The 27,950-nt window shown below is 37.7% G+C and overlaps 1 protein-coding gene across 3 annotated transcripts in view; it reads right to left on the bottom strand.

The window, feature by feature from the left end:
* Positions 1–6,319: 6,319 nt before the first annotated feature.
* Positions 6,320–27,950, bottom strand: part of ARMC1 (armadillo repeat containing 1) — a 33,783-nt gene continuing 12,152 nt past the window's right edge. The window contains exons 1-6 of one of the 3 annotated variants that reach the window (XM_086608676.1): positions 16,074–16,103; positions 13,798–13,948; positions 12,716–12,905; positions 9,233–9,349; positions 9,076–9,150; positions 6,320–8,550 (exon numbers count right to left, since the gene is read on the bottom strand). In XM_086608676.1, coding sequence (XP_086464802.1) covers positions 8,359–8,550; positions 9,076–9,150; positions 9,233–9,349; positions 12,716–12,905; positions 13,798–13,931 — 708 coding nt within the window. In that variant the 5' untranslated portion in view covers positions 13,932–13,948; positions 16,074–16,103 and the 3' untranslated portion in view covers positions 6,320–8,358. Of the gene's footprint in view, positions 8,551–9,075; positions 9,151–9,232; positions 9,350–12,715; positions 12,906–13,797; positions 13,949–16,073; positions 16,104–27,950 lie in introns of those variants that run through there. The other 2 variants (XM_086608674.1, XM_086608673.1) reach the window with 2 other exon arrangements.

Here is a 27,950-nt window from a genome sequence, read left to right on the forward strand (position 1 = left end):
CTGAGTGCTTTCTTTGTGTAAACAGCTACCTCCATCCACTTTGTATTCTTTTGTAATGCTCAGCTTCAGAGCGTGAAGGCCCCTGGTTATGTTGGGATTCAGTTGTGCTGCAGCACAGTCCTAGCTGTACTGCGCTCTACTACAAGAAAAGAGAAATCTCCTGTACGGAGGTGAGAAGCAGTCATTTCTGAAGAAAAGCCAGTGCAAGGAGCAGTCTAATAACTGTATGTGTTTTTTTAGAGTTGTAACTTCTTCCCTTGCCAGATTTAAGGGCCAGCCCCACAAGGGTATGAGGGAAATAAGCTTTTGCCAAGATAACACACTAATATCAGAAAAGATTACTCAGGAAACAGCGATTGCTTTGGGGTATTACTGTGGCATTGCAAAGTGCTACTAACAATTAATATATGGCTTATAAGAGCTGAATCTTAGAAAAAGGAGACCACGTTACCCATGGACGAAATAAAACTATTTTTATAAGATTTATTTCTATCAAAGAAAGATACCCGCTAATAGCAGTGGAAGATGTTAATCAGCTCGCAGACTTCTTTAAAATCAGCTTAAGGACAACATTGCAATCACAACAGCATTATGTGGGGGCATTTTTGTCAGCATTGACAATTTTTATCCTGTACAAATGGTGGTGTTTAACAAAGACATATGTTTACACAGATGGAGGAGGGAGGTTGTAGTAATGGTGTGATTGAAAGTAAATTGGATTGGTTGAGTAGCTGATGCCAGCTGCCGTTTCAATCTAGGAGTAGGTGGGTACCCAAGATGGACTGTAGTTGACGGGACCAGATACTGAAATTTTGCTGGGTACCTGTTATCATCCATTTAGGTAATCCCAGAACCACCACTCAGCAGCTGAGAGCTGGCTCGGGGCTCAGGATTCAGTGGGGAATTTTGGGTTTGGGTGTTCCCATCCTGAAGGAAGGAAACAAAGTGTTCACTAGTGGCATTTAAACACAGATCTTTTTAGAGGTGGGCACACAGCAAATAGGTGAAGGCCAGACTTGAGTGTCCTTATAGCTCTCCAAATGGAGGATTTGTTTAAAGACCCACCTCTCTCCACGTGGTGGTTGACTATCCAACAAGCCAAGTACAAAGACAACCGTAACGTTGTTTAGCCAGAGTAGTGTAACATTGATCTTGCACAAGAAACACAGTTCTTGGAGCTCTAAGCTTTGGCTGGCCAAAGAGAGGCTTCTAAAGACAAAAGCCCATTTTCAGGGTTTGGGCCTTTTGTCTTGAGTATCATTTCTGGAATATCGAAGTACTAATCACTGTAGAGCTAACAGAACACCACCAGCAAGCCACATCTTTTCTCACTTGATGATAGTCTCACATAAGCAAAGGGTCCGTTCCTGCCCCCATCTCTCATTTTACAGGACCAACTGCAGGCTGATGGTGATGGTGTCAGACAAGGAGCAGAAAAGGACCAGGGAGTGCTGGGCTGCATTCGAAATTTAACTTCATTTTGTGGCATTAGGTTTTTTTCCTTTTCTTCTTCCTACTCCGGTTAATTTAAATAATGCAGGTTACTTTTACACATTAAGGGTTTTCACAAGTAGAAGTCAGGTCTAACTCTTACTGAAGTTTACCACATGTCAATCCACTCTACAGAGAGGTCAGCATCATGCTTCTTTATGTATTGTCTTGTATATTATGAATAGTGTCTCAATAAAGCATTTTTTTTACATTTAGAGATATGCTACCATTTTTAAAAGTTCTAAAACTATTTTTAGTGGTTTCTCCCAATAACTACCATTTCCTTTTCATAATTTATAGACGCTTGATTGAACTGTACCAGGCTATTTAGCTATAGCACTAGTGATACCTGCGTCAAGGTTCATTATACTGAGGGTGGTATATATATATGTACATGTAAGGTTGAAGAAAAAAGAAAACAGAGCACAATATGACATTGTCAATTTATCGAGCCACACACAAAATTATAAACTGTAAAAATATATAAAAGAGGTCACATATTAAAGAGGTCATGACTTTTGGGACATCTCAGGTGAAGAATCAGTCATCACCAGCTTTCATTTACAGGGTCCTAGCTTTGAAATGGCTAACATGCATCTCTTTGATAATAAGCACTGCAAAGTCATGTTTCAAGAAGCCGTTTTTACAGTGAAGGCTTGTATACAAAAGCACTGAGGTTTATTTCTTAGAACAAAATTTTGCAGGATGAGAGAGAGCATTTTCATTGTTGAAACTACTACAGTGAAAAAGATTTCAAAACCAGTCATTCTTTACTGTATCTTTGCTTATTCTGTTGAAGGGTCCAGATATAACTTCATTTAAATAGCAAGAGTAGCCTTCGAGCTCACGTAATTTACTGTTACAAACAGCAATACATTTTATACACCAGAACATCTACACATATGGAGAAACAAAACCAGCCACATTGACTATAATAATAAGATTGCTTCAGCAGCCTAAATGACAGAGTTAATGCTCAACTATGTTAAATGGCCGCTATTTCCCTATTATAGTGGGTGATATATCTTCATTGTTTCAGTAATGTAGCCAACAATTGAGAGCTAAGTAGTAGCCACTCTTCACCTTCAGTAAGCTTTACAGGTATTTTATATGCAAAGAAATAGACTCCTTAAAATATGCCATTTACTACATCCCACTGAATTACAGTGTATAAACAATAATGGTTATTTGCTAAACCATTACAGCACGTATTTGTTGTAGCAAAGGAGGTAAAGCCAGGAAAACCAAGGACAAGGAGTAAGCTTTCAGTGTTACACCAAGATAATGAACGCGAATGGCTTTGTCTACATGAAACACGGGATGTCTGTATTAACAATATAGGGGTTTATAATCAAAAATCTATTATGGTAGTTCAAGTTTTTATGCAGAAAAAAATTTAATCTTGCAATAATACCAATTAAACCATCGCCTTTAGACAGTCTCATGTAATGTTAAATTAGTACTGTTCCTCTGGCCAGGAGGAGCAGCCCTTTCCAAGTGGAAAGGCTGTTTCTCTGAGAATCGGATCCCAGCTTCCCAAGGGGTCCCCATGCTGGATAGTCCACCTGCCCTTCAAAGCTTAATACGAACCAACACACCCTGGATTCTTCCCCAACGAAGGAAGCATGGCCAAAAGGTCACACAAGAAATGGGACATCTTACTGTGTTACCATTTTCAACCTGTGATCAAGGGGCAGGAGGGGAGTTTAACTCAAAATGCTCTTGAAAAGTAACTGAGAAGAAATACCACGTTCGTATCAGCTATACGATGGTGTATATATGGGGAGCCTATAAAGGAGATCACACCTTAGAGAAATGTTCAGGGACTGAAAACCCACTAATAACATTAATTGCCGGAAAGGCCGTAAGTCCTACAGTCAGGGTGATGCTTTAACATATGTGAAGACAGCAAATGCCTCAGGCATGTATCGCACGTAGCGCTGCTGAAATACATCAGCGTAGCTTTTGCAATACACCATAACATATGCAAAGATAGCTAAATATTTTTTCAGAAAACAACTAGAAAGGGTATTTGTTACCAGAAGTTCTTCCTTTACCTAGAACTTCGACAAATTGGTAAGGACTATTTTGAGAAGAAAAGGGCTTTCAACCATGCCTGGCTCGCGATGCAGTCCTACGTATAACTCAATAAAGAAAGTTGCTTATGACAGCTTTGACTTTTCTACTCCAGGCCAGAGAAGTTTGACAGTGCAAAGGCCTCTCTTAAAATGGAGGGCACTTCAGCTTATTTTTGTAATGAAGCACAAACTGAGAGACAGCTCACAAAATTTTGCACTTCCCAGGATTCCTGAGCAATCTGGGTAAAGAGACTCAGCCGTGCAGTCTGTAAAACGAGGCTAGTAGGAGAACACCTTTGTAAAGACCTCGTGTTAGGGATGTTCACGTTTCTGTGGGATGTTAGGCGTGAACAGTGTGCCAGCTGCTCCCTTGCTAGCTTACCGCAGGCTCACGTGGTAGCTCATCCTCCCCTTCCACCAGCAAACATCCAGAGAGGCAGTTCCCACAGAGAGGCTGACATGGCAATTCCCTGCACAGATGGGTTAGCACGCCCACCTCCCTGAAGGACCTCAAGGAGAAGAGGTGTGAAAACCAGCAAGGCCTTACTTCAGACCAGCAGTACGCTCTTATTCTCAGTGTTTACGCTTAACTGGGTGCTCCAACAGGAAATGAAAGCAACGATTCTGTCATAGGGTGGGTTCACTACTTAAAAGACCCTTATCGTGCCAATCAGACGTATCTCTGTACGCAGCTGGCATAGATGTGCTTCTTATATAAGAATTTTGGTTCCAGTTGTGATTTTATTCAGCTCCTTGGGAACGCTGGTCACTGCCGGCTAACTGACCTGAACTGTGGGCGCTGGGCAAGTATTAAACGCTGCCGGAAATTTTTTAGCTACCAAGTTCTGGGCGGTCTTCATGCCATGAAGAGACGGAGCTGCTGGGAACTTGATCCAGGTAGCGGCCTTCAGATACTAACGTGGTAAACAACTTCTACCACAACAACTGGCACAAAACCATGGCAAGAGCGTGCATCTCCTCTGAAATGTGTTTGTCTCTCCAGACAACTTTAACTGCTTTAATAGATCTTAATTTATTCCATAGGGGAAGCTCTAACTCTTCCAGTCACTAACAAGCCCAGTGCAATATGCCCGTAAATGAACAACAACATGAAGAAATTTTAAAAAAATGTAAATTCTGATGTGGCACATGCATCAGCTTACAGCTAGACCTTGCTCTCCATGTTTTAACCAATATACATGCAAAGTACTGCAAATTTAAATCAGTGTTTTTCAACCTTATTCAAAACTTGCACGTAAAGCAGGCTGAACAAGTAGAGCGTTGCCTGCTCCATATAAACTACAAGAAATAGCACAATTTTTTTTGGTAACAGCTTTATATTAAGCTTTAGAGTAGGAATCTCAACATTGCCAGTCTCACCCCTGAGGCTAATTAGATGCCATACCTCGCTGAAGAAGTCTCCAGTGACCCCACCACTCACCCCCTTTCGCCAAACAACGTGCTCTCAAGTTTTCCTGAAGAATTACAACCAGAATCTGAGATGGGTTGAGAGGTTATTCTCATCTCTATCTTCATTTGTTTTCAATCCTTTATTTTAACAAACAGATTTGTTCACATTTTAGGAACTAGGAATAATTAGGTACAGATGAAGAAACAGGAAAGATTATACGGTCCAGCCCTCTGCAAAATGAATACAGCAAGGAATGCTGCTGCTAATTTCTATTAGATAGGTTTTTCAACTCCACCAGTTGACAGCTGGAGCGTTGTTCACAGGCAAAAAGGAGCACCCACATTTTATTTTCCATCGCAGGCAGTTACAGGAGTACTTCACACCTGCCAGTTTGCATCTGCCTGGCTATTCAATGTTTTCTTCTGAATCAGCCCCACATGGTACTCTGCCCATCACCTTACATGGCCTATGGCAAAACTCAGCAACATCAGCTATTTTTGCACAGAATAAGCCATAGGTGATTGTGGAGTGGGAAGGCGAGAGTATATTGTATTTCACAATACTGCAGAACGCTTTCAGTGCTTTGACAGCTGTTCACAGAGGCACAGTTATGAGCCTCAATTTTGCCTCTACCTACCCCATCAGCATTTACTCTTATTACAAAGAAACATGGTAGTGATTATTCTATTATGCTGTACAGAGCTCTAACCCTAGGACAATTCAGGAGCTTACACCATGATGTATGCGGTGGCTTCCTTGGCAGTCGAGTACTTCGCAACTAGAGCAATGCGATACCAGTGCTCCATCTCTCAGTTCAGCTCCTTTTTGGGAGCCTCTAGTTTTGCAGTAATTAATTTTGGTCATCTCCTTAGGTCAGAGTAAAAGGGCTTTCTTATCCTTAATCTGACCTCTGAAAAAGTACAAGCGTAAAATTAATGACTGTGTGCTGAGTCTTTTTTTTTGTATTTTCAAAATACAGGAATGTTGACTCTTCTTATTTTCCCTAGTGAAACATGACCTACACAGCATCAGTTTTTTTGTGGTTTGTTTTTTTTTTTTTTAAAAAAAAGGCTAATGTCCAAAAGAAATCTCCTAAGAATGAATTTGAGACAATGTCCTTCCCTACTTTTTACAAAAACTTTGTTTAAAATGCAAGCATGTTCTATACACAAAAGCCCCACTGGTCTGCAGCATCCCTCTCTGTAAATTAAAGACGAAAAAGATGCACTTCTAATACCACAAATGGCTTAAAAGAACATCAGAACATTTAAAAAGGCACCAGCCTTCGTTTAGACATTTAAAAAAGCACCAGTCATATTTTGTTTAGTTATATTATCCTTTATTATTTTACAATATATTTCAAAAACTTTTACAGATGCCTTAAACTGTTCTACAAGAGCTGCAATACTGTCATAAAAGCACACCTACAGACCAAATGCACAAACAAACTGTAATACCTACTGGTATTGAACCATTAATATCCAAAGGGTGTAGTCTTTTAGTAAACAGATGTGCAGTAATGCAAATGCAAACAGATGTTAATGCAGATAAATAAAACTCTGCATTCATGGCTATAGAACAGAGGACTTTTCAAACACATTTGGTACTGTAACATTCTAGACAGCAATATGAGTAGTATTACATATTTAAAGCAATACATGCCCTGAAAAGCCTGTATTTTCAATCTGTGCGTGTAAACCTGAATCAAAAATAAACTAGATATATTAAAAAACATGAGACATCTAGTCTGCCAACAAGCTTTTGTTTCTTTTTCATCCTAGAATGACAAATAACTTGGGTGGGTGAACTCTGACCTGCATTATTATTTTACATTATCATTTCCTCAGCATTTCTGTAGTATCATGACAGCCTGTGAATTTTTTTTTTTTTCAATTCCTTGTGCAAAGGCACAGGGGAATAACTTTGATGCATTAAATTTTTTTTCTGAGCCTCCAAGTGGTAAATATAATTAATATTATAGCAAATACATTACCACAAAAAAGCGTTGTATAATGAGGTTTATAACATTATTTAAAGTTCTCAGCTGTGTTTCTCCGGTGCAACAAAGCAGTGGCACTGCAGTCTTCAAGCACTGTGTACTGAATCTTCTCAGGGACACAGTGTTTACTAACAGCTCAGATATATCTTATTCCCTACCTACAGAAGTTTTGCTTTTATTATCATTTCCGGTCACAGAAATTACGAAGACATCTTTAAACCTATACTGTCTGTAAGTAACAAGGTAACGCCAATTGTTTGCATATGTTTTTAAGCCTATTCAAGCTGATGTCCTTTCATGGAGTCTCATGAAAGACATTAGGAGGGAACAGTAATTACGTAGAAGATTTGTTAGGTAAAAAAATAAAAAGGATTAAAGTCAAAATTCATTAGAGTGGCACTGTGGCACAAGAGGCATTCAGTTCTGCTTTATTCTTCAAGTTTAAAGTTTCAGCTACCATCAATTATTTGCTAACAGTGAACACCATTTCTTAACCAAACACAGTCTACATCCCTCTGTTCTCTGCAGACAGAGCTGCAATGGGTCATCACTACATTAGACCACTGCTTTTTTTGCTACTGTCTTCCCAGCTAGCCTAAACAGCAGTCAGTGGTACGCATTAGTTATATACATCAGTCAGTCACACCCATCATTACAAATATGTTCTAGTTTACTTACTGTACAATGTATGTATACATATTTGAGTTTATTCAATCCCTTATTTCTTAATCTCAAGCACTCCAATGGTTAAGGGCAGGCTGGAAAAAAATCCAATATACATAAAAGGGTTATAAACGTCAAGTCTGTAGTGATTCTAGTTTAACAGCTAAAGGGGAACGTTGTGCTCATGCTGGGAACATGACTGGCAAAAATAAAGGGGAAAAAAAAGAGGCAGACTATATTTTTCTCTGGAGTCAAAATCTAGAAAATTAAACAAAATAATGTTAGTCCAAAGGGATGCAGAAATTAAAAGGGCATTTAATTTAATGCACAACTAGAGCTATTAAGAATTTCCTTTCACAGAGGTCCTGAGACTTGAGTTAAACGGATTCTCCCTATCATGTGTTTCATGTGAAGTCAAACTTAAAGCTCTATACGCATAAACATTTGGTATATAACAGTGGACCCATTTTAAAAAGTGAACCAATAAAATCTACATGAAAAACAAATGAAAGAACAATTTAATTGGAGGCCTCTGTCCTTTGACCCCTGCCCTATCAGGCTAAATGTCCAATAAAATGTAAAATGCAGCATACATTTGCTTAATCTAAAATTTTTGTGATGATTTATTGCAAATTGCACTTGGCAGTTCACCACACCAATGGAAAACTGGCCCCCCTGTTGGTTTGTTCACACAGTCTTTTAACACCAAATACAAGTCACCAGTAGAAAGATCTCGATAGAAAGTTTGCTGCTGTGCTAAGCCAGCTTGCTGCACCTTCTGGGTGTGACCCAACACGAGACACTGCTTTGTCCTGTTCCTTAGTAGGGCTTTCATCTTCTGGTAAATATTCAGGTAGATCTGTATTCTGCTCTACTTCCACTGGAGTATCCTGGAACGGAACCAGCATCTGATAAAACAAAACAGATTAAAATTATGTCAAATGTTGTCACTTAAAAGAATTAAAGAAAGTTACACATATATACACATTCAGGATGAGAGGCAGGCATGTTTTGAGACTCCTCCTCATCCCCTCATACAGTGAGAATATAAACAGAACGTACTATATATCTAGAATCTGCTTTGCTTCGAAGATATACAAGAAAAGCTTTGGCTTAACATGGAAGAAATTTTATCAAACAGATAAAGACATAGCCTTATAGTTGTGACAAAAACACTTCAGCAACTGCTGCCAAAAAAAAAGGCTCACTGTGATCCTTTTCATATCATTAAGGAGAGAAACAATCACAGTATTTTTGTCCATCTTCTGAACAGTAAGTTCTGTAAAACTGTTCCATGGATACATGCCCCGACATAGGCTACCCTTAATTCTCCTTGTACTGTATGTGCATCAGTTGTTATGGGCACAGTTGTCCTGGTATTAAAGATACAGCTGAGCTAAACCAATTGGTATTGAGAAAGATACACATCCTACCTCCTCACCACTTTCACTTTTCACAACTTGCTGTGCCTTCATAACTTTGGTTGATGCTATCGCTGTTGCCAATGCCTACAAGAACACAGAAAAAAACAAGAGCTTAGTGTGACAGAATGCAATAACGCGAGGATCTGGAGGGTTCTCGAGCACTTACCTCTGCTTTTAAGTCTGAGCGAATTCGGACCACACACCTTTGAACAGCCATTTGAAAGGTAAAACTAATAACACCTTTAATTTTCAGCAAGGCTTCTTCACAAAGATTCCTTCGAGACTAAAAAACAAACAAAAACCCCACAACTAAAGTACTTGCATAATACATCATGTGAAAATGCTGACGATTCATTGTTAAGGAATTCGTCTATGTCTGAGGGCAGATGGTTACTCAACAGTATTTTTGTAAAATAAAAACTAAGACTTATATTTTAGTGCACAATTATTAGACTCTCTTGCTACAAAAATACACAAACAAACCCACTAAAATAAGGGGAAAAAAACCTGCTTACACTATAGAAGTCAAAGAAGGATGGAATCAACTGTAAATAATTAGAGAAAAATGCTGAAAAGCAAAGAATGTTTTTCTCCGTATGATCAGCTAAACAGTCCCCTCTGGTTAAGTTCTGATTGACTGAAGTGCTCATTGATGAGTAGTTAGTGTTTAAGTTGCTATTTATCAGACACCTTGCCTCCATACTGACTGAATGCATCAAAGCAGCTGTTGTATCTTGCAGCTGCTTCATCTGTGGCAGCTCACAGACATCACTGCACAGCAGAAGCTTAATTCTTATTTCAAAAGGAAAATATTTGGTTGATAACCCATGGAATGTTATGTTTAAAACAAGTGACATCGCCTACTGTGCTGTAATATTACATTGACCTGTACTAGTTGCATCTGTTCTACATTATCTTAGAATGTTCTTTTTTTTTTTTCTCCTTTCAATATTTGCACAAGATGGTTCTAAGAAAAAGGATTAAAATATACTTGGAGAAACTGCTAGCACAGAAGGGGAAAAAAGAAAAGATAACACTCTACCAGAAATAAACTGACAACCTTATGCAGGTTCAAAATAATGATGTATTTAACTTTTGCTGCAAGTTTCTGCAAGGTTTTAAATAATAAGCTATTTCAAAGCATATTTGTATTAGCTATCAAATAATAGTTTCATGCACAACAATTTTTTTTAGCAGTTTAGCATATATATTGAAACAAATCATTTGTGTAAGTTTATGTATTGAAATAATTAACATTTTTGAAGTTAAAAAATATCATTGCTGGATAGGCTACATTTCTAATACACAGGAAATATTTGATGCAAAGATGACAGGCTGCCTTGCATGAGTGAAAGTCAAAACTACTTTTGGACACAACACGTAACACATTTGCAGCTCATTAGCCTAAACAAATAATTTATGCTTACATGGGTGTATAGCAATTCTCTGACAGAACTTGGCTTTTTACTCTGAGATCCCAGGTTAACTCACAGGCACCTCTAATTCAAAATGACGCTTTCAGTGATCATGTAACTGGTGAATCACTTAACGACAAAACTCACCGAGGTCCATACAGACTCCATAAAAAGCTGGAAGCTTGGCAGCCACCAGCCTTGGTGCACGAACATCTTTTGCAAAGTATGTCTTAACTAGGGCAATTAGGCACAAACCCCAGCAATGCACATCTAGGCATCTTTCTGCATGGTACCCCTGAACCATAGGCACAGGTGAAATTTAGGTTATTGCACATCTTGTAGTCTAGCAAGTAGTCCTGCCAGACTCCTGAACACTGACTACCATACCCTAATAAATACTAGTAAAATGTACTGCTTCATTTTTTCCTTTTTTAAAAGTTTACCATAACATTTGGTAATTAGATCTTCAAATAAAAACATTCGACTCCACACTAAACAACCACTGACCTTTCCTCTCCCTTCCTGAAGAGTCAATACTTACTATCTGAGATTTCAAAATCCACAAGCGTTTGCAGGATTTGCAATCATTCCCAACATCAGCTTCTTGATTCGAATCAAATGACAAAACACAGGTAAACTGAGAACACAATATTTACAGCTCTGTGTTTACTTATTATGCCTTTTATCACTCACACGCGCCACCTAATATTCTTTGTTAGTTAAGACGGGAATGAAACTAAACTGCTTTTATTGTTCACATCCTTCATCATTCTCCCAGTCCCAGCTTATCTTGACATTTAAAACAGCATTATAGAGACGTTTAACTGCTGGGTGGGCACCTAGAGTATCACTAACATTCCTTTAATCATCTGAGGAAATACAGAGCTATGTACACTAGCCGTCTCCAGCCAGCACACAGTCAGATTTTTCTTTTCTTCAACAATGAGCTAGGAAAACATGCTGGCGTGCTCTAGGCAACTACAGGAGCCTGAAGTTTTGCCCTCTGGAGCTGAATACCCAAATATCCTACACTTTTTCAGAACACCTTTGCCTCAGCATTTAGGAGAGGAGCTCCATAAATCTTGCTAAGTTCCATTTGTCGAAGAACGCATAGAAACATTTTTAAGATAGAATCAGACTGCAGTCAGAATATCTAAACTCACAAAGCAGAAGTGGATTAAGTTTCTTGCTTGGAGATACCTGTGAACAAACAAATCAACTACAAGCTTAAAAACAAAAAGCCAAAACAAACAGGAGAGAACCAACTGGACGGAATTAAAAAAACTAGTACAAAAGCCAATGGTGTTGACAAAGCACTGCCTTTCTAGACAGAGCAAGTGCTGGAAGGACAAAAGTGTAAAAAATATTTAGTTTGTATAAAGTGAGCTAGAGCAGCATGTTATTTCTAAAGGAATTAACTCTGGTCTTGTGAAAACAGTGCGACGGGTACGCTGTTGATAAACTAGGCCTGTGGACACGCTTACTTGGCAAAACGTAAAGCAACAAAGCAAAGGATCAGGTTTGATCATTTAAAATTGGTACAAAACTGAAGATACAGAGTCCGGAGGGCACTTGTGGATAACATGCTTAAACAGTCTACATGCTGTTTGGCAGCCGTAAAGAGGCAAACATGGCCCTGGGGTGTTATCTACAGGGGTATGGTAGATAAATCCGTAGAAGTTATTCTGACATTACATAAAGACTCAGTGAGACCTCATTAACTCAAATGCCATTCTGGTCACCACAGTAGAAAAGATCTCACAGACAATGAAAAGATGTAGCAAAACCAGCTCAAAGAAAATACAGCATTTCTAAATTAAGAGTAATAAAAAAAAAAAAACAGTGTCTGAAATCTCTCGTAAATAAAAGGAAACTTTTTTTTTTTTCAGTTTAACACACAGATACAACCAGATATCCTTGAGTGAAACCGTTGAAGGTACCTTGTTTACTCCATTCTTTCTTGAAGAAAAGAAAACTAGGAGAGGTGGAAACAGAATAGTTTTTAAGGGTCATTACAAAGCCATTAAGCAAACTGCCTTAAAACATCTTTAGATAGATTGAGAAAGCTCAATTTATGTAAGATTTTATACATATCTTGTGATTCAAAATATGATTCAGAGAAATTACAGACAATTGATGATGCCACAGAAGTAGCCTGCATACGTTATTTTTGGGGGCAAAATACATCTCAGTGCAGCATGCCTTATTTATGGAAATGCTGAAGGTTTCCTTACCGAATCATCAAGGCCATCTATATGCAAAACTACTGTCTTGGCACGCTTATTTGTGCTGCCGAGGAAAAACTGCGCTTTCCGTCGACGATAATTCATCTCATTCACATTGTCCATGTCTGACATGTTGGAAGACTGAAGGATATCATAGACTTCAGAGGCTAAAAGTTTAGTCTCTCCTGGTGTAGTGGTCCTTAAAGAAAAAAGGGATTAAGATTTGTAAATATTTGTTTTTACATTAGTACTCCAAACAGCTGCTGATTATGTCCCTGCAACTGCAATACTCTATGTGCTGCAGAAATATAATTATACAGTTAATACACAGCTAAAATTTTAAACAGGGAGAGGAGAAATTAGGTAAAACTATTTCCTTTCCCATATTCCAATTTTACGTCGATCTGTTAATTCTAGTATCATCATAAAAAGTCTATGTTCTCAAACAACACAAATACAGTTTATATCAGTTTGAGAACTACAAACAAAACATGACAATAGATGCTGAGCATGCTGCTGTTGCTTTGTTCATGTTGAGCTTTTCTTTTTAAACAAAAGTTCTCTAACTGCCCTTTGAGATATGTTTCATTTCCCCACTTTCCTTGTTACATAATAAAAATAATTTCTCTGTAGAACTGTAATCTTTCCAAACATTTTCTTCTCCAAAGTTACTGAGCATCAACAGCAACGCAGAATCCCAGTTTTTCTTAAAGAATCCAAAGGTTATTTCTGATTAGACTAAAATTTAAGTATAAACTATATGATAGCATTCTTTTTAGATAGAAAAAATCTAGATAATAGAATGAACATATATTAATTTCTTATGATTAATTAAACCTCATTTTAATAAGGTACTAATATAAATCTGTTGTCCAAATTCAGCCCTGTTTTAATTATGCCAGTGATTTAAAGCTATGTGCAGAAACAAAATTATTACTGTATCATCTTGCAATTAATTTTAAAATGATGAACGACAGCTTTGCTGCTTTGTTTAGCAAACACTAAGCAAGTAACAAGTACCTTTAGATTTTTATTTTTTTTTCCGTTTGACTTCCCTAATTACCATACATTAAACACGTTTTCCATCCTACCATATGGACAAGAAAGAACACTGAAGCAAGCATGTTAGGCATTCCCAACTTGTGGGGGTCCCAGCTAGTCTTTTTTTTTTTTTTATCTTCTCTGCACCTTGTTTTGACCACCACCCGTTTGGAAAGGAAAACATGAGTTCTTGTAATCATTCTGTACATTGATAGCGTTCAAAGAAAAAATAAAAAAAGAAAAAGAAAAAACAAGTCAAAAAAAGGGTAATACGCAAACAACCAAGACCTAAAATAGCAAAGCATTTCAGCATATGTTCAATTTTAAATACATGCTTATGTTCTGCTTTCCTACAGCAAAAAAAAATGCTTATGTTAATTCACAGAAACAAGTGCTGGGAACTCACAAAGATTTAAACTTCAGCCTTCCACAATTTCTTAGACAAAGTAACAGAATAGATGATAAAGCTGCGCAAGCCGATGTCTTGAGGTAGCAATAAATTCGCTTGCGCAAAAGTGACATCTTATCAAGAACTAAGTAATTTACCCACTTGTTAGTTTTAGCAAATTCTTTCAACAACAACAACAAAATCCCTGTCCATAGCAAGTGATTTGCAATAGAGGACTTGTTTTTGTTTCAGTAAGTTTAAATACAGTTAACAAAGCACACTATTGAAAATGTCTCTATCCCATCTACAGCACCCACTACGCTGTTGGTAAAGAGTTTTTGCTTGAATCATTGTACAATTACATCACAGAGTTAAAAAAAAAAATTCAAAAAGACAAATGAGAAATGAAATATACTTAATATTAGCCATCATATATATGCAGATATATACATACATACAAAAAAGAAAGAGAATTTTAAGACCATTCAAATGACCAGCTAAAAAAACACGTCAGCAAATATAAAATATGCATGTGCTTAAAAGTAAAAAAATCAACAAGTGATTTTCACGTTTTGTGCTCCCAGCATTACACTTGGCACAGTTCTTGGAAAACTCATGACCTAAGATTATTTGTACTATTGAAACAGCCTGTTGATTTGAAAACACAAATTTAAACCTGCTCTTATTCCACACGAGTATTCTAAGATATTCCTAAAACAAGTCTATACGAGTAAACATTATGCGTATGCACACACATTTAAACAAGCTACTCAGATAATTTCCTGTATTTTTCCAAATAGAGGATTATTACTATCTGCCACTAAGTTACAGATGATGGCTCCAATTACCCCTCTTACATTAAAAAAAAAATAAAATCCCAAACATAAGATTTTAATCTTATATAAAGAGAATCTATTGCAAAACAAGCAACTGACTGTAATAAGCAGCAAGAAACTCAAGACACTACACTACAAGGGCAAGAACAATGGATGTCACATAAAAATATCAGATTGCAGAACAATCCCCAATAAAGGTATAAGTCAGTTTCATTTTGCAGTAATGCAATACTACACTTTCAGGAACTCAGTTAAAATAAACAAAGATACACAAAATTCCACATAAAGCCTTCTACAATTTTTAGTGTACTCGTAAAATGAGACAATACAAGTTTTGCATCAATCTGTTGTTCTTTCATTAAAGTAATTTATACAACAGCTATTAGAACACTAGAAAACTTAATATCTTAACATCAGACTAGATATAAGGAAAAATTTTTTTACAATGAGGGTGGTAAAACACTGGAACAGGTTGCCCAGAGAGGTGGTAGATGCCCCATCCCTGGAAACATTCAAGGTCAAGTTGGATGGGGCTCTGAGCAACCTGATCGAGTTGAAGATGTCCCTGCTCACTGCAAAGGGGTTGGACTAGATGATTTTTAAAGGTCCTTTCCAACCCATAGTATTCTGTGATTCTATGATCTTTAAGGGAAAAAAAGAGGGAAAAAAAAAAAAAGAAAATCTATGTAGGGGTAAGTATAATAAACCCTCTCTGCTGTAAAACCAAGGTGATGTTCAATGCTGATTCTGTTTCTTTACACACTATATTGGTAACAAAAAGGTAAATACAACAAAACTACATGTAAAACTAAGACATAGTAGAATAGTGGAAGTTTTTTTTTTAAGTAACACATGAGCTGTGGTTTTGTTGCCTGAATTGAGAAAAAACTGCAACCTTAAGAGGACAGGGTTCTGAGGGCACTGACATAGACCCTCCCAGCACCTGCACATCAGCAGTTTCAGATACCACTGCCCACAGCTGTATGACCCAGCCTCCTGCCACCATCCGAGCAGCAGAAGGTAACTATTGCTCATCTTTCTGCCACCTCCATTCCCACCCTTGTATAGCACTTTATTCACCACTGAAGGTGCAGGTACATACTATAAAGTCACTACGCAGTTAGAGGTTGTTTGAGACCAATCAATCACTGGAAGAACCTCCCCAGGGATGCGGCAGAGTCCTTATCACTGGAGGTTTTCAAGATGCGATTGGACAAGGTGCTACATAATCTCATCTAGGTTCCTCTTCCCAGGAAAGGTTGGATCACATGAACTTTCGTGGTCCCTTCCAACCTGAGCTGTTCTACACTTCTATGACTAGTGTTCTGCTACCCTGCTAGGGAAATGGTAGTCTCTGCTTAGAGCAGAGTTAACAGTTGGTATAGAGTTGGTTACCACCTCTTTCAGAGGCGGTAACATCTCACATTACTTCAGCAAGATTCAGAGGATGCCTGTCAGAAACCCAAGCCTTTAATTTTCACTGTCTTCTTGAATCCTGTTCATCCTAGATTGCTGCCTGTCCTTCCATTACGTTCACCCAAGGCTGGCTGTGTAAGTAATATGAACACAGAATCCAAGAGATATGTGCTGTATCTGTGAGAGGATATAAGAAACAGTTCTTATTTTCTTTGCAATCAAAAATAACTCTGTAAACTTTTGGTTTATTAGCATAACAAGACACTTTAAAAAGTTTTAGCTAAACTTAAAGGACATGAAAATTACTGGCTACAACTCCAAAGTGTATGTGATACAGGTTGAGCATGCATGCTTGGAAAGAATGAGTCAGCAGCATATAGCATTATGGCTGTACAACCAGCACGTGACTTAATTATACACACAGCATCATGAATGATAATAGAAGGGCCTTGACAACCTTCCTAGCACAGCTGCATCTGATGTAAAGGTAACACAGAACGTTATGTTTCCTCCTTCAGAAAAAGGAACAAAGGCTGAAGAAGACTAACACAGCTATTTTCCCCTTTTAGAGAAAGATAAGATATAAACACGTTTATAAATATATATATGGGGGGGCTTATATGTGTGCACACGTATGTAAAAGACCATTTTAGCCCTTTTAAAGCTGTATTTTATGTATATATTTTAAAATACGTATGTACATACACATACGTATACATACATTGCGTACATACGTATGCATTGCATACATACTCCTGTATCAGAGGAAACAGACGCGACCATAACCCTGCTCAAAGTACAGCAGACCCTGTGCACAAGCACAGAAACTAATTACCCACATTTCCTTAGCAGCATACATTGTGCTCTAAAGACACATTAGCCAAACAGGTAACACACATACTATAACGGCATTTCATTATTCATTGTTTCTACCGAGTTTATAACCTAGAGACAGGAGGTTTTCAAACTGAACAGGGTATGTGTCTTTGCCAGAGATTTAATGACATCCCAGATGCTATCAAAAAGAGATTTTTGTCATTTCACTCCAAGTCTCTTTTCTACAGTGATGCTGCTTTTGGTTGTACTTGCTCAGTTTGTCCACTACTGTGGTGGTTTAGCTCGGCCATTCCCTCACTCTCCTCCACCTCCAGGGGATAGGGAAGAGAATTAAAGGCGAAAAGGGAAAGAGATGCGTGGGTTGAGATAACAACAATTTAAAAATACCAAATAATATATGAATCATATATATGATGATAATAATATATACAAAACAAGTGATACACAGTGTAATTTTGTTCACCACCTGGTGACCAACGCCTGTGCTGTCCCAGTTAATGATCCTGAAATAGATCCTGACACCGCAATCCTGGATGAGCAAGAGGCCCGAAAGAGAGTAAGAGAGAGAGCACTCCAAGAGTGAAAGTCCCCAGAAGAGCAAAAGCCTTCTCTCAGGTCAACCCTCATCTATATATTAGACATGACATTGCATGATATGGAATACTCTGTTGGCCAACTTAGTCCTCAATCCTAAGTCCAAGTTCAAATCCTAAGGGGAGTTGTGCGCCCTTTGTCCTGGCCATGCTCCCCCCTATCTTCTCGTGCTCCTGCACACTGGCAAAAACATAGCAAGCGGAAAAGTCCCTGAGGTCTCAGTGCCAACTATAAACACCAGTGTACTATAAACATTCTTGTCATAACGAGTTCCAGAATAAATCCAAACCACAGAGCTCTTCTAGCTGCTACAAGAACTTACTCTGTCCCAGTTGAAACCAGGACAACTACCTACGATAAGGAAACAAACTTAAGTACCCATTCACGAAATTTCAAGGCTCTGGATAATCTTTGAACAATCATCTCAACTCCTGCGTAGGTGATGGAACAAATCTGGAAACTATTTCCTCTAGGCACATGAAGGACAGGAAGGTGACCAGGAATAGTGAGCATGGATTCACAATGAGGATATCTCACCTGACCATCCTGATAGCCTTCTACCATAAAATGACTGGCTTCAAAGATGAGGGGAGAGCAGTGGATATAATAGGACAGAGCCAGGCTCTTTTCAGTGGTGCTCAGTGCCAGGGCAAGAAGCAATGGCACAAAATGAAACACGAGAGGTTCCCCCCGAACATCACAAAACACTTTTTCACTGTGAGGGTGACTGAGCACTGACACAAGTTGCCCAGAGAGGTTGTGGAGTCTCCATCCCTGGAGATATTCAAAAGCTGTCTGGACACAGTTCTGGGCAATGTGGTTTAGGCGACCCTGCCTGAGCAGAGGGGTTGAACCAGACAACCTCCAAAGGTCCCTTCCAACCTCAGCTATTCTGGGAGTCTGTGAACACATATTAGATACTAAGAAGTCACTAAGTAAATTCAAACAGCAATGTACACGGAGCATACCCATTTTTATCTACTTGTAGATATCTATTTTCTCAAGTTAAGAGTATTTTAGAAGTCAGACTTTAACGTAAGTAAAGCAAAAACGCATTTAATTTTCCTACCAACTATTTTTCTTACGTGTTGTTTTCCAAAGTTTTACATGACAGCTTATATAACTGTAATGCACCTAATAATTTATAAAGACTGAAATATAAGCAGCAGTGTAATTTTTATTTCGGCTCCCATGTTTAGACTTACAGTTCACTGCTCAGTCCTAAATTGTTTTATCTTAATATATCATGAACTAAAGGTATAGATGGAAAAGGGAAGACTTCATTCTCAAAGTCATTAAACAATTTGCCAATTGGTATTTCAAATGTTTTCACCTTAGCTTATAGCATAATCTTACTAGCCACAGTCATCAAGTTATTGAACTTGATTTACAATTTAGAAAACTTTTAATACAAAACTTAAAAATCCAATAGTGTACTGGTTCAAACATGACATTGATTTTATGAAAACATTGCTCCAAGATTTTTCCCCTCAATCTATACCATTTTCTTTGTAATTTTACTTAGTACAATAATTGCATTAAGTAAATTTAGAATAGAGTCAAAAAATGAGATCTCACAGGAACACCAAAGAAGTATTTTAATCTCAAGTCATTTGACAACATAGGTCAAAATGTCAATGTATATAAGCTCACTCAGGAGTTTACATTTTCACTCTCTCCCTTAACCAAATCTGATGTAGTTCAAAAGTACTCAATTTGTAATCTAGAGAACAATTTCAGCCTTGTGCCAATGAACCTTCTTCCCCAGGATTGCTCAGCAATAAAAGAACTCAAGACAGACAGACAATTCTCAACTTCTAGCTTTAGGAGGAGACATCACTTACACGTCAGGATGTATGGAGCACAGCTACAGCTCATCCCCTGCACAAGGCTGAGAAACCCCTGTGAGAAGATGGCAACTAGAGGTAGACTCTAACATAAAGCAGCCTGCTCCCCAAAACTCTGTAAGAACAGTACATTTGCAGTGCACCACCTGTACACATGTAACAGACACTTTCACATACAGAGTGTCTGTAGTATGTATGTTTCAGTATGCATGGCCCATAAGGGAGGGGGGCATGGCACACAGCCTTACAGCTCACAGGGAAAGGCTGTGTTACAGCCAGTCAGAAAAGCTGGACATGCATTGTATGGCTCATCACTACACTCTTACTCATGAGTACTTGTCAAACCAACACACAGAAAAATTTGTATTAAGAGCAGGTCTGTAAGAGCCATGAAAACTAGCAGTGGTGAAGGAAAGATTAAACCAATCCATAAAACTAAAGAAACAGATCTCAACCTTTTACAGTCAGTTCAAGTAAAATTTCCTGTATTGACATCTCAAGGAGTTTACATACTAACGGAAAAATAATACCTTAAAGCACAGATCTTTAAAAAAAAAGAATAAAATCCACCACACAATTCAAGTCTAACAAATACGAAGAGATATTTGGCAAGACATCAGCTGAATCCCATACTAAATAACCTACTCATCAGTAAATACAACTCTCACATTTAAGTTAGTCTTATCATTAGACTAAGTTAGAAAAATCCTAAGCAAGTCAGTAAATGTAACAAAGGACCAAATGCATAATTTTTTCTTCAAAATACTAGTTTGAGAGACTCCATTTCTAGAATGAGTCAAGCACCTCTCCAAAAAGTTTGAGAAAACTTACGACCACACAGAAGTAGGTATTTTAACTTGATCCCAATCCTTTTCATACATGCAAGTACTGCCTCTATAAGGCAAGACTAATTTTTCCCTAGGATCCTAAGTAGTGGTATATTCATCCATCATTTTATTTCCATAATGGACATCATTCACTGCAATAAATGTAATATCCTATATGACACAAAAAGTGCAAATATGAATTTAATGGATTAGCATGAATTCTATCTAAATACACTGTCGGGTAAATGCAGCTGTATGAGAAACCTTGAAGCATATACTTGGTAGAGATTTATCATTCGATTTAATTATGGTTAAAAAATAGGTAACAAATTGATAGTCATATCAACTATGCCTTAAGACCACTGATGTATTTGTTTCCAGGTGACCAATTTCTTTCAAAGCCCATTCTTCCTATATTTAAAGACAGAAATTGTCTCTAGCAGCAACTAAAGGGAACAGTAAGCTGCAAAGAATTGCTACATTCTGTAAGGGGAGGGTAGTGGAAAATCACTAATCCTTGATTCTAGAAGTGAGACACTGTGATTGACATGGTTTTGATGAAAACTTTGAGCATGAATGACAAGCCTAAAGAAAGAGCATGGTATTAGAGAAAAAGCAATCTGTTTCAAGACAGTTATCTGATCTGGCTGTTTTTCTGGCTGTTCTGCTCCAGTGCCAGGGCAAGATTCTTTCTTATCTCCAAGAATGCTGCTCTTTCTTGTGAGCTTTTAGTGCATCCCATGATACAGTGGGCTCACAAGCATATGGCTGCTCTCCTGACTCATTCCAGGCAATGGGCAAGTCACTTGAAAGCGACTTGAAAAAGAGCATTACTTTCAGTGCACACTTGCTCACAGTCCCAGTACAGTGCTATTACCATGCTACCCATTACAGTACACCTCTGTTCCCTCTGGCCCCAAAACACCCGGTAAAGACCAGATAACAACATTATATAGCAGTTGACAAAAAGGACTACCACCTGCTTTCTTGAAAGAAAGAAGATAAAATCCTCAAGAACACAGACAGCAGGATCCTTATGCTGGCCAACAACAACAACATATCAAGCATAGTAGTGGGCTAACAATAGGAAAAATAATTCGTAGGTGTAGAATAGGAAAAAACGTCAGAACCTGTAGGACTGGGCAAGTTCGAAGTGGCGCACTGAGCTGCAGCACTACGAATCTCCAAATCTGAAAACCAAGCAGCTGGACTGCACCATGAACCTACACAAAGTCTGAGGGCAGCTGTGTTGGGACTGCACTCCAAAGGCTATGTGCTAACAACCATGTGCCAGCTACCTGTCACCTGTATTTACTCCAAGACTGTCACACCATGGAAACAAGGCAAGGTCAGATAGACTTTCCTAGAATGCTTTCTAGACCTTCAAGATGCCTCCCACTTGGCAAGTCTTCCAGACTCTACTCACGCTACTAGCTACGACAATTTGACCAGGAGTCACTAAACTAAGAAAAGTTTGGAACAGAACGAGGAAACTTGGTGTCTTGAAGTTGATTTTGTACTAAATAAGAGATACCTCACTGAAATTAGCAGCAAGAAGTGGATTTCCAGTGCCACCTCCAGCTCAATTTAAGTCATATGCCTACTGACCCTGGAAATTTAGAGAAATGCCATGTAAACGTTGGGAAGTTCAGAAGACTGCTGAAAAACAAAAAGAGTCTAAATATTAATCTGTAAATCCGAGTAAAATCACAGTACAATTCCATTACCTGCTGTAAAATCAGTGACTGTGATATAATCTTAAGCATTTAGCAAACAGAGTAATTACTCATGCTTAGAACATTTCCCTGATTCATTCTATTGTTCTCTGATCACAAGAAGAGAACAAACTTTCAAGAATGGGATAACAGATTTGAACGTATGCCATATGTTTAACCCAGCTATTCATCCAATTTTGTTTAACTCTTGCTATTTATATGCTAAATGGAAGATCAACTTTTGATCTTCCACAGCTTGGTATCTACCATATGGACATATTCTCCATCTCAAAAAAAAAAGAAAAAATAATTAAAGGCCTGTTACTCAACTAAACTCAAAAGGCTTCAGAGTAGCATTTGCTAGACAAGAGTCTGCGTAACAGACACAAACTCCATGTTGAATTTCACAGTAGCTAGTTCCAACATCTTGCCTGCTAATGAACAGTAATCGTTTAATGGATTTATATAGCAGAAATTGTGTTTATTATATGGCTTCAACAAATTGCATCAGGATAAAAATAAAATAAAATCTTAAGGGTAACGACTCTCTCTAGTCCTTTCCAGTGGAAAATACCAAATACTGGCATTAAAAGACAGTCCTTCCTGGTAATAATGCTGTTGGAACCAGGTAGAAGTATTGGTAGTGCTGGAATCAGGGTCTCTACTGAAGCATTTTAGGAACATCTTGAAGGAAGCCCAAACATCACTTCTTGTAATATCAGCATGGTAATAGCATTAAGTGTAACACATAATAACATATAATGATAGTCTACAATTATCAGGAAAATCCTTTTATTTAAAAAAAAAAAAACAACACAGTTTATTTTGAGAAGCAAGCTTCATCTGATTATTCCCCTGAAATCTACTGGAAGTAAACAAACGGTTTGCAAACTTACAGATAAAGGCTTCCCTAAGGAAAACCTGTGTGAATAATAAGAATTAAACTACAGCACCAATCTGTACCAGAGGAAAAAAAAAAAAGCAGGTTTAGTCTATGTAGGCTTACCTGTGTGTAAGTGTTGATTTGACTCATTTGCTAATACAGTTAATAGTAATCTATTCAGCAGAGACTTGAAGCAACAACTATTCGAACATCTTGTTTTCATATTCTTGAACTACTTATTTGTTGGCAATGGGTTTAATTTTTAAAGCAAGCCAGTATTAGCAGCTTCACTGCTAGCCAAAGGGACAGCAGTCATGCAAAATAGGTTGAAGCTCACACCAAAGTTTAAAAGAAAATTTTGTGTGAACTTGATGTACTGTGTAATTACAGGATGTGCTAACAATTTTAATTCATTCCAAGTTATTCCATAGGACTTCCTACCTGCAAGAGTCAATGAAAATCTTGCAGAAAAAAGCACCGTTAACATGTACTTCAAAACAACTAAGTATAAAAACACATTCCTGAAGATACATCTAATTCAGATTAACATATTTGCTTTGCATTAGTTGTTCCACAGTAAAATTCACGTTCTTCTGAAATGACAGCTGCATTCAGAAACTTCTAATGAAGACTGTTTCATCATTAGTATTTTCTGAGGAATTTGCCTTTGTGATACTTACGGCCTGTAATACCCATGTGAAACTATGTAAGTTTTAATCACACACCAGCATCTTACTATGTTTCTTGCTTGAGCAGTATTCAGGAAAAAAAAAAAAAGAGGGTAAGCCAGACTCTTATGGTCTAACAGAAAAAAATCTGCTATTTTTTTGGGATGCTTAGCATTAAGGTCAAAACCAGGGAAAAGCATCACCTGTGGACAAGCTCACTGTAACCCAAAAGCAGACACATGATACTGGCAAGGAAAGATGAGAAACCTCACAGTGCTAAATACCTATCAACTCCCTTTTCAAATGACAATGACTACAGCCTACAACAGTGTCCATCCACACGTGCATTAAGTATTAAATACTTCACAACACAACTTGCTGCTTTTATTTCAAAGCATCTTAAGCCTTTTTGCTCATTTTTTAGTAAGCTGTCAGAAAAAGTCAGCATATCTAAGAACCTACCTCAGCACTTCTTGTAAACTCAATAGTAACCAGTGAAGGTCACTGTATTCCTAAAATGCTTTCAACACCAGCTGACCACAAGGTTTACTGAGTGTTAAAGGCACCCTGTGTTGCCAGTACTATTCCTGACTCTTCTGCCAATCCACTTACATGTCTTCCCTCCCATCTGCATACGGAATCCCACCACAAAAAGAGAAGACAGCTGCCTTTTGGCATGCTGTGGCCAGCAGGTCTTGAGGCACTGAGTTCAGCACGACAGTATTTTTTTTCCTACCAGTCAGCAATTAGTTAAACACCAGTTCGGATTCTATTCTTTTTAACGTATCAGAATATTGTGCCACACTCTGTAAATCATTTCAATTTTTTTATATTTCAAATCATAATGTTTTTCAGAGTCCCATATTTGTTTTAATATAAAACCTGCAGGAAAAAATAGGAAGCAAAACCACCTTAAGCTTATACTGCTTTCTAAAATACTTAATTCCCTGCTCCAGCCAGTTTTGAAATACAGAAGAAACTGGCTAAGACATTGAGCACAATGGCTTTCAAATATAGGCATTTTTATTAAAGTTATTTTATACTTCACACACTTTTTTCCCTGTGTTTTGTAGTTTGTTATTTTATTATTATTCTGCAATACGCATTATCACATTTCTTGCATATAATGAAAAGCTACTAGTTCATTTTCTAACTTCCCAACTGATTTCTTCACATAAATACAAAGCACTCAAAGCAATTATGATTGTAGCCTTCTCTCTGCCATAAAAAGCAACACCAGAATAATGCCTATTCACTCCGTAATAGATACTGGAAATTCTTTTCTAGGTTTAGGATCCTATGATTTGGTAACGTGTGATTTTTCACGTACTGTACATAAATTGCCACCGTAGAACTTAGGTACTTTGATAGTTGGGTAACAGGGTATGAAACTCACACTACTTGTTATCATACTCTTAAGCCAGTCATTGTAAACCAGTTGAAGGCCATGGTTTTGAAGAATTTACAGGTAGTCTCTAAATCTTACGTTACATAAATGACCAATTAAAAACACTGCATTAATGATTACTTACTTTGTTACCTCACTATTTGTCAATTAGTTAACTTGGAATTCACTAAATACCAAGGACATGAAATATTTATACCAAAGAAAAGGGACGAAACTGTTGAAATGCAAGAACCAGAGTGCCAGGGATGTACTAAGAAAGCTGTGCATTAACTGCAAGTGCTGCACAGAAACCAGTAACAAAAGTAGCTGTTCCGCTGTTTCACTGAGTGTGCAAATGTATTGAACTACTATACTAACAGCTGAGTCTATTGAACTAGTATTGTATTAAAACTGGCATACTAAAATGTCTACGGATGTATAGTACCTGAATTGAATTGAGACAGATGCCAGATGATGAAAAGCTGCACAACCAACAGTCCTGATACGGTTTTCAGATACCAAATGGAATGTTATAAGGTAAAAGTAGTAGCTTGCAGAACAAAAAGCAGAACCAAACTGTATTCCTGACTGCAGTCAAAAACGTTATATAGGAATGACACACACGACACGATGAAGAAAATAATTATACAAATATACAAAAGCCAAATCTAGAGGTTGAGAATCGCCTAAACTGTTGAGTACAGAAACAGTACTGATCGTACAGAGCTCATTAAGCAAGCAAGTTGCATGCAAGAAGAAACGATGACTTTGTAACATCTCTTTGACTTCAAGGACGTCCCGAGATTAAAAAATAAAAAAAACAAAACAGAGCATCAAAAGTACACTGAGAGGACATCGAGTACATCTTGTAGGGCACAGGGCAGACCCTTCTAGTTGGTCACACTTTCGTATTTTTCTCAGTGACCAATTCTACACACACAAACAAAAACAATAATCTCATCCTAAGTTGCACCTCTCATAATAAACCTTTAGAACAGTTATTTATATGACTGCTAATTTCTACTAACCCTTGCAAAATATAAATCCACAGCAAAATTCCAACATTTAAATTACAAGCTACATTTGAATTGTTGGCAGTCAAGTCTCAAACTATTCTTACAAATGACGTCCATCTTGCCAAGCCTTTAAATCATATTTTCTCATCTCACAAACCCCATAAGATTCTCCCAGAAAGCCCATTACACCATGACTAATGATGAGGTTAACACCAATACTGTAAAATTAGGATGTTACACCATTTCATTACTTAATGCTTTTGGTGGTTTATTTATTGTAACCATTTGTCCCTGTGCCCACATCTCTGTTGAGATCGTGACTTCTAATGTCCTTCATAACACTAAATATACTACAGGAACACCAAAAAAGGTCTTGAAATACTTTTAAAATTTTGATGTATTGTGAGGAAGTCTGAACTCTTGTTAGTTTGCCACAACCCACAAGCAAAAAGAGCAAGAACTTCTACTGAATACATGCTTCAGTGATTTAAGTAGCCCACAGCACCGAACCCATCCTCCCCCCTGCCCCTCCCCTCCTTCCCTATACATAATCTTCTCCAAATAGCAGGAAGCTGTCTGACAGACAAAAGGCGCATTCAGCCACTTAGAACAAATAACATGGTATATTTCAAAAGGACATACTGATGTTTCCTACATTTCCTAATATTTCACTGTTTTGTTTTGGGTTTTTTTTCTTTAAGATGATGCTTTTTCAAAAAAAACTTCAAAACCCGATCTATTTCTGAAACTTGTAAGTTTAACAAAATATACAATAAAAACATTCCTTAAAGAAACTAAGGGTGGGGAAGGGGGATATTTAGCCACTTTGCTTAACAATGCTGAATAAAACAGCCTGCAGACGTTTTCCTGCTGTGACGATCTATTATTAACAAGCGCTGCTACAGCAGTGAACAGACTGGAGCCCCACAGCCCAAAGAGATGCACCTGCGACCAACAGTGTAATTTTGTAAAGCACCTACCTTCTAACAGACAAAATGTAACAAAGTGGGTAAAAGAAGGAGGCTTGGGGAAAAAACACTGAAGGCAAGGCCAGGAAAGTTACCATGGAATGGACCGAGAGATGTGTACTACTCTTGTTTTACACGATACTATGCAATTTGTAAATCATTTCTAAACCCAAAGTTTTTGGAACCTCCTGCTCACAGGAATGTTTAAGACATAGGATAACTGTATTTTTCTCCACACCCACAAATTCTCAGTACAGAATCACAAGTATGGTAGAGCCCAAATACAATGATTCAACAGAATCATGCTTCCCATTACTCAATCTCAATCATTTCTCAATTTTGATGTGTAAAAAAATCCCACACACCAAGGATTACAAAAATAACATTACTAAGTGATTCAGGTATAGAAAAATAAAATCTCTAGTCTGTAAAAAGCTATTTCCTTCTCCTTCCCCGATCAGAATTTAAGTGTTCCAATCAATAGTGTAAATGTATAAATACGGAATATGTGAAAAGTTTACAGATATTTTTTAGCTATAATTTCTCACAAAGTACTATCCTGAAGCCAGTTATGATATGGCAACATCCCCATCATCATCGGATATCCCTTTACATATGTAGTTTGCTTTCTTGCTAAACAATACAGGGTCTTTGCCTTGTCTTCCCCAACCATTCCTCTTTTCTCACAAAGGAGAAAAAGATGTCACACAGCAAAAATTATAAAACTATTGTGATACTACATCCCTGCTGTTTTAATTTCAGCAAATAGCAGAAATTTAAATTCAGAAATACTTGGCTTTTTTTTTTGTCAGACATCATAA

This window comes from Tauraco erythrolophus, chromosome 3, assembly GCF_009769465.1.
Source record: "Tauraco erythrolophus isolate bTauEry1 chromosome 3, bTauEry1.pri, whole genome shotgun sequence".
In the NCBI taxonomy this organism is placed as follows: Eukaryota; Metazoa; Chordata; class Aves; order Musophagiformes; family Musophagidae; genus Tauraco; species Tauraco erythrolophus.